General features: G+C 39.3%; 1 protein-coding gene across 1 annotated transcript in view; it reads right to left on the bottom strand.

Annotated features, from left to right (window-relative positions):
* Positions 1 to 18,091, bottom strand: part of NRXN2 (neurexin 2) — an 871,230-nt gene that overhangs the window by 504,561 nt on the left and 348,578 nt on the right. The window contains exon 10 of the mRNA XM_078784719.1: positions 8,047 to 8,073. Coding sequence (XP_078640845.1) covers positions 8,047 to 8,073 — 27 coding nt within the window. The remainder of the gene's footprint in view (positions 1 to 8,046; positions 8,074 to 18,091) is intronic.

Here is an 18,091-nt window from a genome sequence, read left to right as displayed (position 1 = left end):
CTTCCAACAACTCCTCTCCGGCTTTCTGCTCTATCTGTGCTCTGTCCCCCAAATATTCCTTCAGGTCGCACAAGATCTGCCAGCAACCCTCTTCTGGTGAAACTGCCAAAATCAAGACTGCTCACCTTCACTCTTTCATTCCTCTTTTCTCCCGCCTCTGGAACAAACTCCCTCTCTCTCTTCAATCCCACTCCACCCTCCAGGTCTTTAACACAGCTGTTCACCACCATCTCTTATCTTCCCCCATCCAAAACCTTGAACTTTTCTACCCCCACTAATTCACCCCAGATCCACTTTTTTGAAATACCAACTTATTTCCTGGAAGCTATATCAGCGTCCATTTGTTTTATACCTCTCGCACCCCCTTTCCCTACCACCCCCCACCCCAAGCCCCCTCGCTCCACCAAAGATCTACCAACGTCCCTGTTCTCTACCGTTGTTGTGCTTGTGTGTTTCGCTCTCTCTCCCCATCTTGCCTCCCGCTACCCTTATTATGTTGTATGTGTCCGTTTCTGTTTTGTTTGTGATTAATGTTAGCTCTTACACGAGCCTCGATCTTCTAGACAAAAAAAATAAAATAAAATAAAAATCCCAGTGCTTCACATTGAGTATGCCGTCCTTTCCGACAACATTACATCGACGAAGAATTTACTGGTCGACGTGAAAGGTCCTAAGGTTTTTCGCAGTAAACTAGTGTGTGCTGATACTCTGCCGAAATCACAAGTTCTTGCCCGAACCTGTAACACCTCACAATGGAGTGGTGCCCCACATGTCCATTGATGTTTTCCGTTACCAAGACGCTTGTAGAGCGCTCGCCATGCGGCTTAAGCAATCAAGCAAGCACTCCAACCAAACCGTTGAGATGGAACGCCTGGCTTGGCAAGCGACAGCATGCTGAATGGTAATGTAACACACCCCATGGTTGGTTTTCAGCTGAAGAACATACCCATGGGTTGGTATTTGCCGTGGGAATGCCTGGGAATCCCAAGACCTTTATCTAATATTCAAATCAATCAAATAATGGAGAATGTGGAGAAAGCACAAAACATGGCAAGTCATATGGCCTCCTCCTGTGTCCAAGTTTCTTGTACATAATCAATATATATCTCATGATCATGTCTTACTTTTACTTCACCAATTGTCCATTTCCCCCCATCAGGATAGGATAAAAATTGGGTACCCCACACCAATGGGCCACTTAGGCCAAATGTGAGATGTGGAATTTCATAACAGCAACAACGCCTATGCTAATTCAGGGTCACCGATTCCAAAAATGACCTCTGAAAGAGGTGGTGGGTCAAAATTGGAAAAAAATTCGTTCACTTTTTTTGAAAAGTGGATAACCGGGTAACCAATGAACCAAAAAACGAATATTTTTTCAAAACATGACTAAATATTTACAATATCTACATACAGTATATATTATGTACAGAGAGCCTGGTGTTGGCTTGGGATCCGAGGATCCTGAGTTCGTAATCCCGGTCGATCGCTAAATTAACACCGGGGGGTTGACTCAGCCTGTCATCCTTCCGAGGTCGGCAAATTGAGTACCAGCTTGCTGGGATGAATGATCCCGGTGTGTACCCCGATTTAGAATAGGTACACCGTATCCATGCGCATCGTAAGAGGTGACTAAGGGTTGGCGTCAGGAAGGGCATCCGGCCATAAAAACATTGCCTCAAACAGGGAACCATGATTGTCATGGGGCAAGGTATTTTAGCCAGGCTAACCTTTAGCACGGCTAACCCCCACTCTAGTGGGGGAAAATGGCCTTAAAACGATAATTCCTATTACATAGTCAAACAATGTATAATTTACAATTTATATATTTAGAATATTTACAAATTATTTAAAATATTTACATATTTACATATTTACAGATCCAAAAAAGTACCAAAAAAAAAACCCATTTGATACTGAAATTGACCAGGATAGGTACTTATAATTTTTGGGGATTTTTTTTGTGATGTGATTTTTATAATTTTGAAAGTCTCACACAAATTGTCAAGCAAATCAATGACATCAATGTGCCAATGTTTTTTTTAGGATATTATGAAGGATTAGTCGGACAACACAAGCCACCCGAGCCGCCATACACCATCTGCTACACCTAAGCTGACACCTGGCTTGTACGCCGGACGTTCGGGATTCTCTCAAGGCCAGAATGCCGATGGCAACGTGACAGGCCAGTGCTGTGTTTGGTCTGGGCAGCACCATCAATAAGAAGGATTGCACAGATAATGGGAATACGTCTCCCCAGCTGCCGTCAAGTCATGTGCTGTCTCATGCATCACATTGAGAAGGATGTGGTGGAAAAGTGCACTGTCTGTCCTGGTGCTTCCCCCCAAATGGGTGTCTGCCCAGCCGATCCTGGCCCAAGTTGCCGACTTTACCCACTGTCTCTGACAACCAGGCGTGCATCGTGCTCATTCAGCTTTTGGATGCCAATTGCAAGATGAGGATATCCTGGCAGCGCAAAGATCAACCCCGGCCATGCTCGCCAACCTGCAGGCCATTGAACAACAACTGAATGCTTCCTTCTGGTTATGGCCGGCCAACGTTGAGCATCTGGTCACGAACCCGGAGGATCGCCTGTTCCTGCAGTTGATGAAGAATGACCGCATGGCATGTTTCAGCACCTATAACAAGGTCCTGTCGCAGAAGATGCACTGTCGCCAGGTCCATGAGCAGGCCGAGGAAGAACGGCACAAGAGGAAGGTGCAAAAAATTGGTGCTGCTAGTTGCATCATTTTGTTGGCAGGTGACAGTGAGGCAGCAGCCAGCAGCAACGATTAAAGTGATGCGACCAATGCGACTTCCACTCGGAGCCAACATCACAGCGAGTACACCAGCACACCGGTGTTCATCCCCACAATATCCTATGCTGTCCGAAGTTGGTTTCCCTGGCCACAAATGACTCAAGCTGACACCTACAACAGGCCAGCTTCACGAAAGCCATAATTGATGAAGCCAGGGGAAATCCCGCCAATGTATCAACTCCAAACACCACTGCAGACCACTCAAAAAAAAAAATTTGAACAATTCCTTTTTTTTTTCGTTAGTTACCCAATTTTCAAAAAAAGTGAACTAAACTTTTCCCAATTTTGATCCCACCTATTAGAGGCTATTTTTGGAATCATTGACCCTGAATTACTAAAAGAAAGTGTTTTTACTATTATAAAGTACAACTACCATCAATACATCTAACAGGCATTCTGAGTACGTTTTCAGAGTTCAGAGCATATGTAGACTGCATGTAAACAAGTCCTGCAGCAAAAGTATCCTCAAGATGGCGTGGCGGGCCACGTGATATATGATGTAATCAAATCAACGTTTTTTGGGGAGCCGGGCCACTCAAGAAAAAAAGAACACTAAAAAAACATGAAAATCTTCCTTCCAAGATATTTATTCAAGAAAAGAACAACGATTAAGTGTTAAGTGAAGCTATATCTATTCATTAAACTGGACATGATTTTCTGTGTCTGTGGACCTTCAAACCTTTGCTTGCTATGCTGAAACCAAGATATTCTAGTTTTGTATTTTTTATTATTTTCTGAAAGTTGTAGAATTTGTTTTTCACTTGGAAGTTGTGGGTTACAATGTGTAAATAAAGGTGGAAAAAGTCTGATTTAATGTAATTTAATTTCAGGCTATAAGGCAACAAAAAGTTAAAATTTTGAGAGGGGGTATGGCCTTTCTATAGGCACTGTATATACAGTGTATATAATATCTATATAATATATATATATATATATATATATATATCTATATATAAAAATATATATCTATATACTGTATATCTATATATATATACAGTATATATATGCTGGATCCGATCGGCCGACTCCCGCGCTGGAAGATGAAGACCAATGTCCAGTCATTCCCGAGCCCGACAAAAAACCCTGAGGGGCAGTCAATAAGTAAACTTAAAATATTTTTCACAACTTGTTTATTGAATGTACGTGTGTAACAACTGTGTTATTTTTCAACATAATCTCCATTGCGTTCAACGCATTTTTTCCAGCGCTTTACTAAGGCCTGGATTCCTCGAGAAAAAAAAAGATTTTGGCTGCTTGTGTCGCCATTCGTGCATCACCTCTTGGACCTCTTCATCGGATCGGAAAGTGGTTCTACCAAGCGCCCCTTTACGTGGCCCAAAGATGTGGTAATCCGAAGGGGCGAGGTCTAACGAGTAGGGTGGATGAGAAAAACACTCAAAATGCAGGTCTAGGATTGTCGCAGCTGCAGCGCGGGCATTATGGGGCCGAGCATTGTCATGCTGCAGCAAAACACCGGTCGTGAGTAGTCCACGACATTTTGATCTTATTGCTGGTTTCAGATTATTTTTAAGGAGGTCGCAGTATGATGCACTGGTGACTGTGGTCCCTCTGGGACGCTCCACTGTAATGCTCTACAAGTGGCCTCGGCTATCCCAGAAGAGCGTCAGCATCACCTTTCCATCGGACGATTATGTGCGGAATTTTTTGGACTTCGGTGAAGTTGAATGGCACCACTCTTTGCTTGCCCTCTTCGTTTCTGGCTGAAAGTAGTGGACCCAGCTTTCATCCCCAGTCACTACGCGCTGTAAGAAAGTGTCGCCTTCTGTTTCGTAAAGTCGTAGAAGTTCTTCACATGCGTCCACTCGCTGTTCTTTCAGTTTGGGTGTGAGTTGTCTAGGCACCCACCTTGCAGACACTTTGTGGAACCCCAACACGTTGTGAATGATATGGTGTGCTGAACCATGGCTAATGTTCAATTCGGAGACCACTTCATCCAGCGTAAAGAGACGGTTTTCCCTCAGCGCGCGCTCAAGTCCTGCAACCATTTCTGGTGTATCGGCTGTGTGAGGCTGGCCCAGGCGAGCAGCGTTTGCCACACTGGACACTCCACTTTTAAACTTTCTGTCCCAGTCGTACACCTGCTGCAGCGATAAACATGCGTCACCATACTGCATCTTCTTTCTGCGATGGATTTCACTGGGATTCACAACCTCAGTTCCCAAGAAACAGATGACAGAACGTTCCTCCTCCCTGGCGCATGCTTCTAATGGAGCCGCCATCTTGGAACTGCTCTACTGACGTCATACGCTCAATGTTGCCACATCTAAAGCAGGCAAAACATGACTCTTACCCATAGATATAACATATATCATCTACAATTACACACATTACATTCTCGAATTTATATCGCCATTTTAAGGTTACTTATTAACTGTCCCTTATATATATATAGTGTATCCGTTGTATATACATAACATTATGACGATATCACATCCCATCAATGCAGTGGGTATCCAGAAGCAAGTACCACACTGACTATTGCTGAATGCATCCTGACCAACAAGAAATGCCTGTCACACATTAACCTGCCTGTGGTATAACAAACTGTAGCTTTGGGAGCAGCCAGGAGCAATTTAAATTTTAAAAAGGCTCTGCTGGCTAAACAGTTGCATGGACTCCACTTATTAGGCATGACCTTAGGAGAGCTAAAACCCTCTACATCCCTGCTAAGTTCACGATCTGAACTGTCAGACTTGAGTTAACAGGTAGGGTGTCCTATCAGACACAGGCCATACTTCCCTGACTGCTGACCACACAACAGGATGGGAATCACTTTTGGTTGGCCGTTATAGAAGCAGCAGGTTGTTTGTATGACATAGAACATATAGCTTGCATACTCCGCATCAACTTTAACCTGCATTGATACATTTATGCACAAAAATTCCTAATCAATTGCAAATTGACGCAATATTCACTTCATGATTTTTGTTGTGGTCCCTATCATCCTGCAGTGATGATTTTTAGTTATCAATGTTCTTACTCAAATGAAGTAGGATCACAGAAGCCATCGAGTGGTAGCTCATGATGAGCATGCTATATACATGTAGAAATTATTGAGTAATAGATACAAAGAGATAGCGTGACACGCTTTGCAGGTGCTTAAAATTACTAACTCAAAATAAGCTTTAATTAGCAAGCATCTTTGTTGACAAACCTTCCATAATTTGGCATGACGGAATTAATTTAAATTTGATTCGAATGGTTGTAAAGTTTTCCATCTAATACTGAACTTTGCTTCTCATTTAGTGTGTCAAAACCAAATGTAAAGCAGCCTATTTCAATCCATAACATGATAAAGGCCTGCCTCAACTCATGTTAAGGGGTTTGTTAAGTTAAAAGACAAAAATGTCGCTCCATACTAGATGTTGCTCATCTAATACTGAAAGATATGCCCTATCTGAGGCTTCATAGCAGAGAGTGGTGGAATGCTTAGTTAGAAAACGTTATCCAATATTTAAAGCTGCAATTGCTCATTCGAACCAACAGAGGTCAGACGCACAACATAATGAGGGGCAGTCAGCCATTGCTGGTTCGATGCTGGAAAGAGAACTAATCTCAGGCCAGCTGGGGGTGGAACCTTGCACTGGGGGCCAGCTAGGCCTGCATTGACAAATTTCGATAAGAGTGAAACATGTGCACGTGGTGGCTCAAGTTGAGGCTTCGTTAAATTAATAGCAGTAAGATGTCTATGTTGAATGTGGCATTGTTTTCTGAGAGGTGGTAGTTGGTAAGCATTTAATGTATAGGGTGTCCAGAAAGGGCGATGTGGGGGTAACACACTTATATTTGAGCTTCTTACTTTCGGCTCAAGTAAACCATCGCAGGCAAAGTGACGCATCACAAAGTGCGTAATCGCTCGGATGGATGTTATGCTGTGGACCCATTTGATAGCTTTAGATGGTGGATGTAAAACTAAAATATCCCATGGTGTTTTTTGACAAGGTGTGGGCAGAACTTGTAACTGACTTCTGGGCCAATATGCTTATGATTTTCTTTAACAACCCCAATTATTCCCACCTTCTTGCGGCATTGGCCAGGGCACGTGTTTCGCCAAATTATTACATGAACTTCCTGGCATAGCCTGAAGTTCAACTGAAGGTGGCAGGAATTTATAATTTGTTCAAGGTACCAGCGACAACTCGCTTCTTTTTGTGGCCTCCAGCACTGGCGCACCTTTCGCCAGAGCAGCAGAGTAGAGCAGAGTAGAGCAGAGCAGAGCAGAGTTTTTCGGTAGAGCATATTTCGCTGTACCTGCAAAGTACGAGGATGACAGTTTATAGTCTAGCCAGGATTCGAATCAGAGGTGGTTGCACATACCTCAAGGCAAAATAGGACGTCTACTTTTCTAATATAATATACTAGCTGAATGCACCCGGCGTTGTCCGGGTTCTTTTTGAATGGAGTTAATCTTCTGTACTAAAAAAAAGGAATAAAACGTGGCCTTGCGAAACAGCGGAGTTTGACTATCCGGCCGCGGCCGCATTTCGTTAATTTACTACTATAATTCAGCTTTTACTCGTGGCCGTAGAAGATTGACTACTATATTTCAGCTCAGCTTTTAATTGCGAAATTGGCCCAGCCCGGCCGAGGTGGCCTCGACCGGCCTCGCCACCTAGCCTATAACCTTCCTGGGCCCCGTCCCGGCATTTTTTGTTTCAGAGGTTTCCTCCTATCTTTCACCGTTCAGGAGATTAGCGCGTGCAGACAAACAAACAAACAAACAAAAACTTTCTTTTATATATATATATAAAATAATAATAATATATGTATATTACACATGTGTGTATGTGTGTAGCTTTAAGTCATGTGTAAAATAGCTTTCTGGAGTTTTTGTACAAAATTCAGTTTTTTTGTTTTGTTTTTTTTGCCACAAAAAATGAAAGCAATTGATATATAAACAGCAAACAGCATCATAAAAGTGAAACATACACCAAGTAAATATAAATTTTACAACTATAGTAGTCCTGGACTGGAATTTTTGAACTTACTAAACCTTGTATGTTATTAATATTAACAGAGCATTAAAAAAAGTGTTTCACATCGAGCAGCAACATCAAAAATAATGGCACAATAAATAATACATTAAAAAATTCTGGATTATGAAAAAAAAAAGATATGAAACATTAATTGTTTTTCATCAGCATTCATCCTTACAATTGTCACATCAAAAAGCATAATCATGAAAAAAAAATGTGAATCAACTTACTGGAGTTACACTTTATCCTGATACAGTCTAGATGGGAGAGAGGGAAAGAATATGAAAGATGAAGTTACATCCTTCAAGGTTGCTGCAGACATCCGATAAATATCCAGACCACCCTTCTGGGGACAGACACACGCAAATTATGGCCATTTTAATTAAGCTCTTGATATCAGCTTATATTGTTCGCAATGACTCATTTGGGAAATGCCCAGTTAAATGCCATAATCAAGATGTATTTTCGTTCTGAATGGTCAAATACCATGATTAGTTACTTTTTGTGTATAATCACATGAAATTTACAGATTTACATAAGAGCTGTTTTTTAAAATGGCCACCAACAAACTGAAGCCATATGTTGCAGCAGTCATGGCTTTTGACCAGGTTTTATAGGCAATGGCACCGGATTCTTTTTTTGGCCTTGACTTCGTACACCATGAAAAATGCTACAAGACAATGGTTGTACAGGCATTTTTTATGGTGTGTGGCAGGTGACAAAGTAGGTGCTTTTATCATTTTTGAGCAAACTAGCTCACTCGAAGGGTATCCTCAGCTACAGCATATTCAACACAATGGTTTTACCTTCGACATGCATATACATATGTATACACACATGCATATATACATTCAGACATACATACATGCAGTGTACTAGTCTATGTCACAAATAAATGGTGTCATGGTTGATAAACAGCAGGCAAGATAAACAAACGATTATATTAAATTATTTTAATGGATAAAATAAATTGCAAATATATATATATATATATATATATGTATATATATATATATATATATATATATATATATATATATATATATATATATATATATATATATATATACATACAAACACACACACACACACATACACACACACACACACACACACATATCAATAAATACATACATGCATGCATACATAGATAAAACAAACAAATATACATGAATACATATACATACATACAATACTGAAATTTAGATTACAAATAAAATAACTCAATATAATTTGTTCTTTGTCAAAAAGGAACAATTTAAGTGAGTTTCTAAAAACACCTACTAATCTTCAAACATAACTGATTTTGGATCTTGGCCATGAGAATGAGTATTTTATCATTGAATTTTCAATCACTAATTGCTTAATGAGAAATTCAACATTACTGCAATAACATTTCAAACAAAGTAATTACTTTAAGCTCGTCATAATTACAAATATTCAAACATATAGCATTCCTAGCAATCTAAATTTATTATTATTACATTTTTGACCTCTCTGGCATGCATTGTACAACATAGTAGAGTTAACCCTTAAAAATCGTTGGGCTTACTTTCCTGAGAAATGCTGCGATAGTTAAAACCAAGGGCCTTCAGGAAGAAGGAGGTTAGCTAGGCTCCTGGGCTTCGAGAAAATATTGAGGTCGGTGGGCAGCAGCCAAAAATAAACAACATCACAATTTAAATAAACATGTAAAATTAATATAAATCGGCTTCATGACGATTTTTTCTGCTGCTTTGTAGCAGATTAAAAGTGGCTGCTCCCTTCTGTAATGTGTCTAAAGCCCCCACCATTCCTCCCCTATTAATCTCTTTATTTTTTTCCCCTTTGTAATTTGTCGGTGTATTTATTTTATAAATCGTTTTGCAACTCCGCAAACCAATGAAGCCCCCTCTGCCCGCCCCCTTCTCCTCACCAGGAAGGTGATTGTTTTTTTCTTTTACACAAAATCATCACTTTTCTCAGCCTTTTTGCATTAGATTCACTTTTAGCAATCACTTTATGCTTTGGTGCCATTATTAACGGTGCGCAAAAAACCAACAAAGGGCTTGTGGTGTGAGATAACCATGGTGAAAAATAACCGGGCGTGGGTGCGAATGATGACTCGCAACTTGGCTAAAAAAAACGTGATTGGTTGATATTTAGCCCCGCGATAACTAAATTGGTCAGAGGTTGCCCACGATATTCAACCCCATGATAATATAAGGGTTTACTGTATTAACAAATGTGAAATAAGGTTCCTGTGATAATTCATGTCATGTTTATTAATTTGAGCAGTGTTTTTAAACATTTTTTGGCATCGAGAGGATCAAATAATTATGCTACGTTAAAAATAGCATCATTTTAGTTTGAAGATCCAAAATCCACACGAGTAAGTAGGTGACTGCGGCCTATGTGCTGATGATCCCAATACTAAGAATGTGCAACTAAAGCAACAAAAATAAGCAAAGGAACTATTTTCACAAAGTTAAAGGGAAATTATTAGGCATGTTAGCTTAATTTAACATGTATATTGATCCTAATAAAGCACAATACAGGATGAAACGTAATACGTTAGTGCCCTTATGCGGGCATCACAAGTTATACAAATATACGCCAATTCTGGGTGAATTAACCCGTTCATGAGGATGGGTTCCTCGCTAGTGTTCTAAATGGCACATAACGCAATATTCCATTATTTAAAGTTGAGAGAACACAACTTGTCTTTTCTGTCTGTGCAATTACAAAGAAAGAGGTGTGGAAATATTGGCTTTTGTATCACTGCTTTAACGATACCAAACTCAATTACAAAGTTAGTTTATATAAAACTGAGGGTTACTGTTGTGCTTTTCAATTTGTTTATCGGTCCGAATTGCTAGTCTCCATTCTCCATATAACTACTTTAATAGGGCATAAATTACAATGCATTTGTAAATGTGCTCAAAGTATTAGGACAAAGAGGCTGCTGCTATCATACTGCTTCCAAGCTAATTCTAACCTTTTGACCTATTTAGGCTTAAATTTCCTGCTGAAGTACATGGGATAGAAGTAGAAATATGGTTCTTCCAGTATTACCTTCAATATAGCATTTGAGATGATTTCCAGATGATTGCACAAAAAATAAAAATGACCCAAAAGAAATACAATAAATAAATTTGAAGCCTTTTATTTGTTGAGAAGTTTGCATTATGCTCACATATAATACTGCACCTGAGGTATTGATGCTGCCAGTTGACAACCCCAGAAGTTGAGTACTGAAACCCTAATTTGTCTAGGTATCTTATTAGAATCTTTACTTTCAATCCACGTGGAATGATACGACATTGCTTATGAAGTGCAGGATGATAGAAATCCATGCAGGACAGACAATTTTATATAAATAAAAAACAAAAAACAAACAAAAACAAGCAAACAAACACACTTCCACAAATTACAATATAAAGTCATGGCTTAGCTGTGGGATATCCTTGAGCTTTCTTACTACAGAGATAAAAGCCTTGACTTGCTGCACAAAGGCGCGTTTGACATGTGCCGTCAACCGCAACAGAAAAGTGGGTGCAAACAGCCACAGGGCAACATCCTATCAATTCCCATGTATAAACCAAGCTATGGAGGTGATCAGTGTTCTTCACTTAAAAAACATTTCAGGTGGCTTGAACAAAGCACATAGTTCAAAATTGTAAAGTACCAAACATATCTAACTATTAGTATAGTATTATTATAAGCAAACCTGTTTATGCAGGGGCAAATGATCCAAATAAAATGAGATTACTTTTGACAGCTTAATTAATTTATTTACCATGGTTCATCACCTTCTCTGGATGTGCAATCTCCTAAGAGCAATTTCACAGGTAAATCTGTTCATACAATATAAAAGAGATCATATATAGTTAATTAAATAATTCGATATTGGGGATAGCTCATCAAACTATAAACTTTGCGAAGGTTGTTTATTTTTGTTTGAGATAGTCATTGGTAGGTGCGTTAAAATTAGAGGTGATCTACCGACTATACTAAAAGGAAGAGGGAGTTGAGGTGTATTCCGACACGAATGAAATGCGGAACATAAAATACTAGAGGTCATAGAACATCTTACCCCACGCAATATTGAGAAAAAGGACATGGGAAGGGTCTTTTCAACTCTTGCTTTGGGTAACAGAGCACGATATATATTAGCTTTGTTCGTGAACTTTGAATAACAGGCACAATGGCAACCATATGAAGCCGATGGTTCAACAGAACAGTCCAGAGCTGAAACTCCTACCAACTCTTCTCAGAGAAACTAACAATTTTGGATCCATCTTTGAGAAAATTATGCACCAAACAAACAGATCTTTGGAGCGAAGTTAGCTCTGTTGTATCACTAGGTGTCGCCATTTTGTCTGAATCTTGCTGTTACTCCACCCTTCAAGCACACGGCAAATTTGATTGGTTGAGATGGTGTAAAATTTTGCCCATAAACTACGAAACTTTAGGTTTGTCGAAGTTCAAACAAGGTGATTTGTATTCCAAAATGTTGAAATATATAATTCAATTGAAATTAAATAAAAGTTTTAAAGGCTGTAGAGAAAAACAGAACACACAATTGAATTGGACGTTTACCCCCGCAGATACATCATCTTTTACACCACCTTATATTAGTTGTTTGTGCTTGTTGTTTGTTTTCTTTATGACGTCACTAAAACAGTAAGTTTCCCATTTGGAATGATTTTCAATTTTGCTTGACTGCTAGACAGGCAGACAGACAGACTAAAACAATTACCTTACTCCTCTGCACATGAGCAATTGGGCCGAGATTCTGTACAATTTGCCAAATTCAGAGCCAAAGTATTGCTAAACTGCAGGTTTGTGTTCTGATTTATGTTCCAATTTGTGTTCTACGTTGTTGAAAACTTATAATTCAATTGAAATTAAGTAGTTCCTCGATCATAGAAATAGACTGACAGACAGATCGAACCAATTCCTTAACCCCGCTTTGAGATGCATGCAAGGGGTAAAGAGGGACATGCGGGCAGGAAAGAGTGATGAAGGGAAAAGAGAAAAGAACGACGTGAAGATGTAGGAATAAGGAAAGCAGGAGGGAAAGGAAATGCAACTATTTTTGAATTGTGTGGATGGATCCTAATAAAGCAAAGGACAGGAAGAAATGAAATAAGATATTGCATTTTAAATGTTTGAAAGCTACATAGTAATGGGTGTTTCAAAAAAGTGGACTATTTGGACGTTTTGTTGCAGACAAATTACAAAAGTTAGCAAGTTCAGTGATACATTGATGGAAAGCATACACCATGCCATCTTCAAATCACTCATTATACTGCTTGAAATTTACATTTTCAATGTGTGCTCTGCCAAACAGGCTTTGCTCCTGACTCCGCAATTCTCCACAACTCGTCTGCAAGTGGCTAAAATGGAAACCTGATGTTAATCCTCCACCTCCCGCTTCAGGACAGCCAGGGTTTAAGGTCTGCTGGCGTAAACTTGACCTCTGGCAGCACCCCAAAGTAAAATAAATCCAAAGGATTCAAATCCGGGCTGTGGGGCACCCAATCATGCTCTGTGCCCAGGCTGATGACACAATTTCCAAACAGCTGGTGGAGCAAGTCGATGGTTTCACCTGCAGTGTGTGGTGGGGCACAGGCCTGCATGAGCAATGCAAATTTGGTGACGGTAGTCGAGCGAGATCAGCATGGAATCAGCATAAGACCTCACAGTACCGCTCTCTGTTGACTGTCACCGTCTTACCATTGGTGTCCTCGAACCAATACGGTCCCAGCATACCACATCTGGCATTCAATTCACAGAAGCAAGTGGACTTGGGGCCCTCGAGAGACATCTCAGACACCTCCTCAGGAGGCTCGGCACCCAAGACACCCAAGGAGATGTTGTTTTGATAGTTTATAGCACCATTCAAATGGAATTGTGCTTCATCACTGAACCACAAGGAGTTGATCCAATTTGGGTACCTGCCCATTCGGTCACTGAACCAATCGCACATTGGTACTCTTCTTGCCATGTCATTCAGAGTTAGTTTATGCCGTACACATATGATGTAGGGGTAGAGCTTGAGTTCAAAAGAGAGAATGCACCACACAGATGAGGCTGAGAGCATCAGTTGTCAGGAATGCCAATGGTGGGATTTCTTAGGACTTTCGACAGCAAAATCTCTCACAAGATCAACGTTCCCTTGGACCTTGGTAACACTTGGTTGGTGAAACGACAGAATATCAGACTGCTCAAATAGTCCACTTTCTTTGAAACATGCTGTACATTATTATTCTTTTATTCAATGTTGAGAATGTTTATTCAATGTTGTTTGAGGGCTTCTGTCTGTGCAGTTATAAGAGAAGAGTTAGAGAAATACTGGTAAACTAATGCGCATTTAATATGCTTTTAGTTTACTTTCATAAAATCAATGTATGAAATTGATTGAAAAGTGTTTTTATTCAGCACGAGTTCAATTGTTCCACATAATAAAAAAATTGGCTGAGTTTGTTTTTTCCTCAAAATAAAAGTAGAAATGCATTGCGCATAAAAATTGATTGATAATGTCGTGAGAAGGATGTGGTTTATAATGTAATGAGAATAATCGATTCTCAGTGCATTAATGGATTACATAATATATGGAATCAACAGAACATAGAGTGAGGTATGCTCACCACCATGGAAAGCAAGGAGAAACTGACATTTTTGGTGTTAACCTGTCGACAAAACCAAAAATGTGTCAACAAAGAGTTAATGCCCAAAACGTCAGATTCTGCTTGCTTCCCAAAGCGGTTAGCACACTTCCCAAAGCAGTTTGGATGCCTCCAAAGAAATCATTGAAAAATCATTAAATTACATTTACTGCTTAATGCCGCATCCACGGATCTATTAATTTAAAGTTTTTGTTTTTGGAATTTGATTTATTTCCATCTTACTATAATTCACCAAATGCCCGTCCGTCCTTCTGTCTGTCCGTTCGAAGGTACCGCAAAAACGCCTGAACTGATCGCAACGATATTTTGAGTGGGTAATCCTAGGACCCCCTAGAGTAAAATAGGCTATATTGTTTTTCCAAATTTTTCCAATTTTTCCAAACACGATGGAATAATATTTACCGATATGAACAGTGATGTGGCTTTTGTTGAAATTCTACGTACCAGGAGAGAGTAGATCGACTCCTGACGAACTCTTCCTATATAAACGTGCGGCTCTGAAGTAACATGGCAGCGTGTGCAAAGCGACTGAGAAACAGGTGTAGGGGCCGCTTCCGTGTTACAGATTCGGCGCGCACTCTTCACACATAAACGTGCGACTGAGAAAGACGTGTAGCGGCCGCTTCCGCATTGCAGATTCAATCTTTTTTCAAAATGGGCGCCTTGTACTGTTTAGATTTTGATGATTTGCGTGTAATATGATTCAATGGATGTTTGTATGAATCGTTTAAAATAAAATAAAAGCCTTCAATTTATGATATTTTGCCTTTTCATTTGGGCTTCCCAATTGAAGCCACGCCCATAGGGCGGGTACCGTTGCTAGTTTATTTAATCCATAATCTCAGCCCGAAGGTCCACTTTTGTGTTTGAACAGTAACCGTGTTTTTTTTTTCCAACTGAATATCCTAATTGGACTGAGGATTAGACAAATGATAACCTAGCAGTAAACTTCCCTGGAAATCAAACCCACAATGGTGAAGTAAAGTTGTATGAGAAGTATTTAACTCACCAAGTCACCACATCATCCATGAGACTCTGCACATGTTTCAAAATAAAATACTGAGAAAAAGTTTTGTAAACTGCTGCATTTTTTATTTATTTCAGGAATAATCTCGTATTATTCATCTATTCTCGTATATTAATAATCACGTATTTTAATTATTTAAATTTTAGAAATAAATTATTCAGAAAGAATTTTAATTTAAAATTTTGAAGAAATCATTTACTTAAAATGTTTTTTTTTTATTTTATAAATAATCTCATATTATTAATCTATTCTCATATATTAATAATCTCGTATTCAAATTATTTAAATTTTAGAAATGAATTATTTAGAAATAATTTTAATTGAAGATATTTAAGAAAAAAAGAATTTTTTTTACCATATAAAATTGTATTCCTTTTTCAGTGCAGATGATAAAACAGGGACCGACGTGGATAAGAAAAAACTAACTTTATTTTGAAGTTGGCTGAAACTAATTTAAACATAATACTCTGATACTTTACAAGCAGGAGGTGTTGCACAAAACAAAATAAATACATTTGATTAATACATATTTAGCTTACAGTAAATAAAACTGGAGCTTTCCGTATAGAAAATGTTTGACGTATTTTTCACACAACATCAAGCAGTTTATCAAATAAATAATATGCACCACATGCAGGAAGTATAAAGTATGCAATTTTCTGATTAAAAAAGAAAGAACAATGGATTATGCTTTGTTTTCCATGTGACCAGGTCAGCTGAACCTCAACACATTCTGAAACCAAATCAAAGATAGCTTAATGATGATTTTTCTCTGCATAATTATGATTCCAAGCTGTTCGTTTTGCTGAAAGAAGGCCTCATTGTGTTGAGGTTCACCTTTTCCCTCTGGATTACACTCTTATCCCAACCTCTTTCACTGTCGCCCCGTGGCTGTTTACTGCAGGGTCGCAGGCTTTAGCCTTTGAAGGGCTATAGTGTTTAGGGGAAATGGGGAGGGTACAGTTGATAGTATGATGTGAGCTATGCAAAATTAAAAAGGAAGTGAAATTGAGAGATATGCATATGTCATGGCAAAAAAAGTTTGCAAAACATAAACCACATAGCATGATTAAAAGGAACAAATACAAACACACCAGTACTTCCATTAGAGGGGAAGAACGAAATGTCTTGAACAGTGTTTTGTAGTTTATGGAAATATGTACTGGGAGAAGGCAGCAAAGGGATGTAAGATTATAAATCAGAAAATGTGTGAAACCTATTGGGTAAATAAATTACATTAGAAGGAAATGGGGTAGTGGGGAACGAGGTAGGCTAGGGGAGGGGTTGGGGGAGGCGGGGGGATTTGGGGGTGGGGGGGGGGGGGGTGGTTGGGGAATAATTATTCCATGTTAGAAGGAAAATGCAAAGTTAAGCAGATTCAACATAATTCATCATTGCATACATTTAGAAATATGTAAATGAAAACAGAATTGTTCATCTAAAACTATAAGAGAGATGTGTGTGTGTGTGTGTGTGTGTGTGTGTGTGTGTGTGTGTGTGTGTGTGTGTGTGTGTGTGTGTGTGTGTGTCCTTCATTGTTATTCACCATATGTGCGGTTGAGAAGGTGGAAGAGAGCCCTGCCAGGTCCTCAAAGTCTCCGCTTTCGTATATGTGTTTGTGTATATGTATATATAATATGTGTGTGCATGTGTGTGCGTGTAAATGTGTGTGCATGTAAATGTATGTGCGCGTGTGTGTGATCATTTTTTTCAGAGATGGCCAAACGGATATTTGTTAAACTTTTATAAGTTCGTCAGTGAGTATCGGGGAGTGTTTTCGACAGCAAAATAAAATCGAAATTGTTGAAAAAAAAAGTTAGACTTTTGGATATTATTTTTAATAGTGCCTAATAGTGTGGTGCCTAAGCTAGCGGCTAGGGTGCTGGCTTAGGATACCTAGGATCCTGGGTTCGAATCCTGGTCGATCGCTGAATTCACGCCAGGGGGGTTGACTCAGCCTGTTTCATCCTTCCGAGGTCGGCTAATTGAGTACCAGCTCACTGGTAATTCCCTGTTTGTCGTTAAAGGCGGCAAAAAGGGTTGGCGTCAGGAAGGGCATCCGGCCATAAAACATTGCTTCAAAAAGGGGACCGAAAAACAACAACAACCACGGCTCCCGAAAAAGGCCAACCCCTGCTTTGCGGGGAAAAATGGCCTCTAAAGGTGGTTATTTTTTTTGTTTTTTTTAGTGTGGTGCCTAAGGCTTTGTAACTATGTGATAGGTAATATTAAATGATCCCGACATTTGTTTGTGGATTTAGGGAAGTGGCAAAACTGCAAATATTGTATATCCCAAGGCACTGAAATAATACATTGAGGTCTTGAAGATGTCCAAAGTTGCTATGAATTCGCATTTGTGATCGATTCTGAGTTGGATGTAATTGTTTTCAATTCTATTTGACCTCATTTCAAATTTGTTAATGTTATTTATAAACTGTGCAACACAGGGTACCTCAGTTAGTTACTTTTAAGAATCACAATAAGAGTTTAAAAAAAGAGGCACAAGATATGTACAGCATACATACCAAGGAAGTTGTGGTCATATGCCTCTGACAGGAAAGGTGAGGCAAGCTG

Source organism: Myxine glutinosa, chromosome 9, assembly GCF_964187855.1.
Source record: "Myxine glutinosa chromosome 9, kmMyxGlut1.1, whole genome shotgun sequence".
Lineage (NCBI taxonomy): Eukaryota > Metazoa > Chordata > Myxini > Myxiniformes > Myxinidae > Myxine > Myxine glutinosa.
Note: the sequence above shows the minus strand (reverse complement) of the source record. Positions and strands in the feature narration are given on the sequence as shown.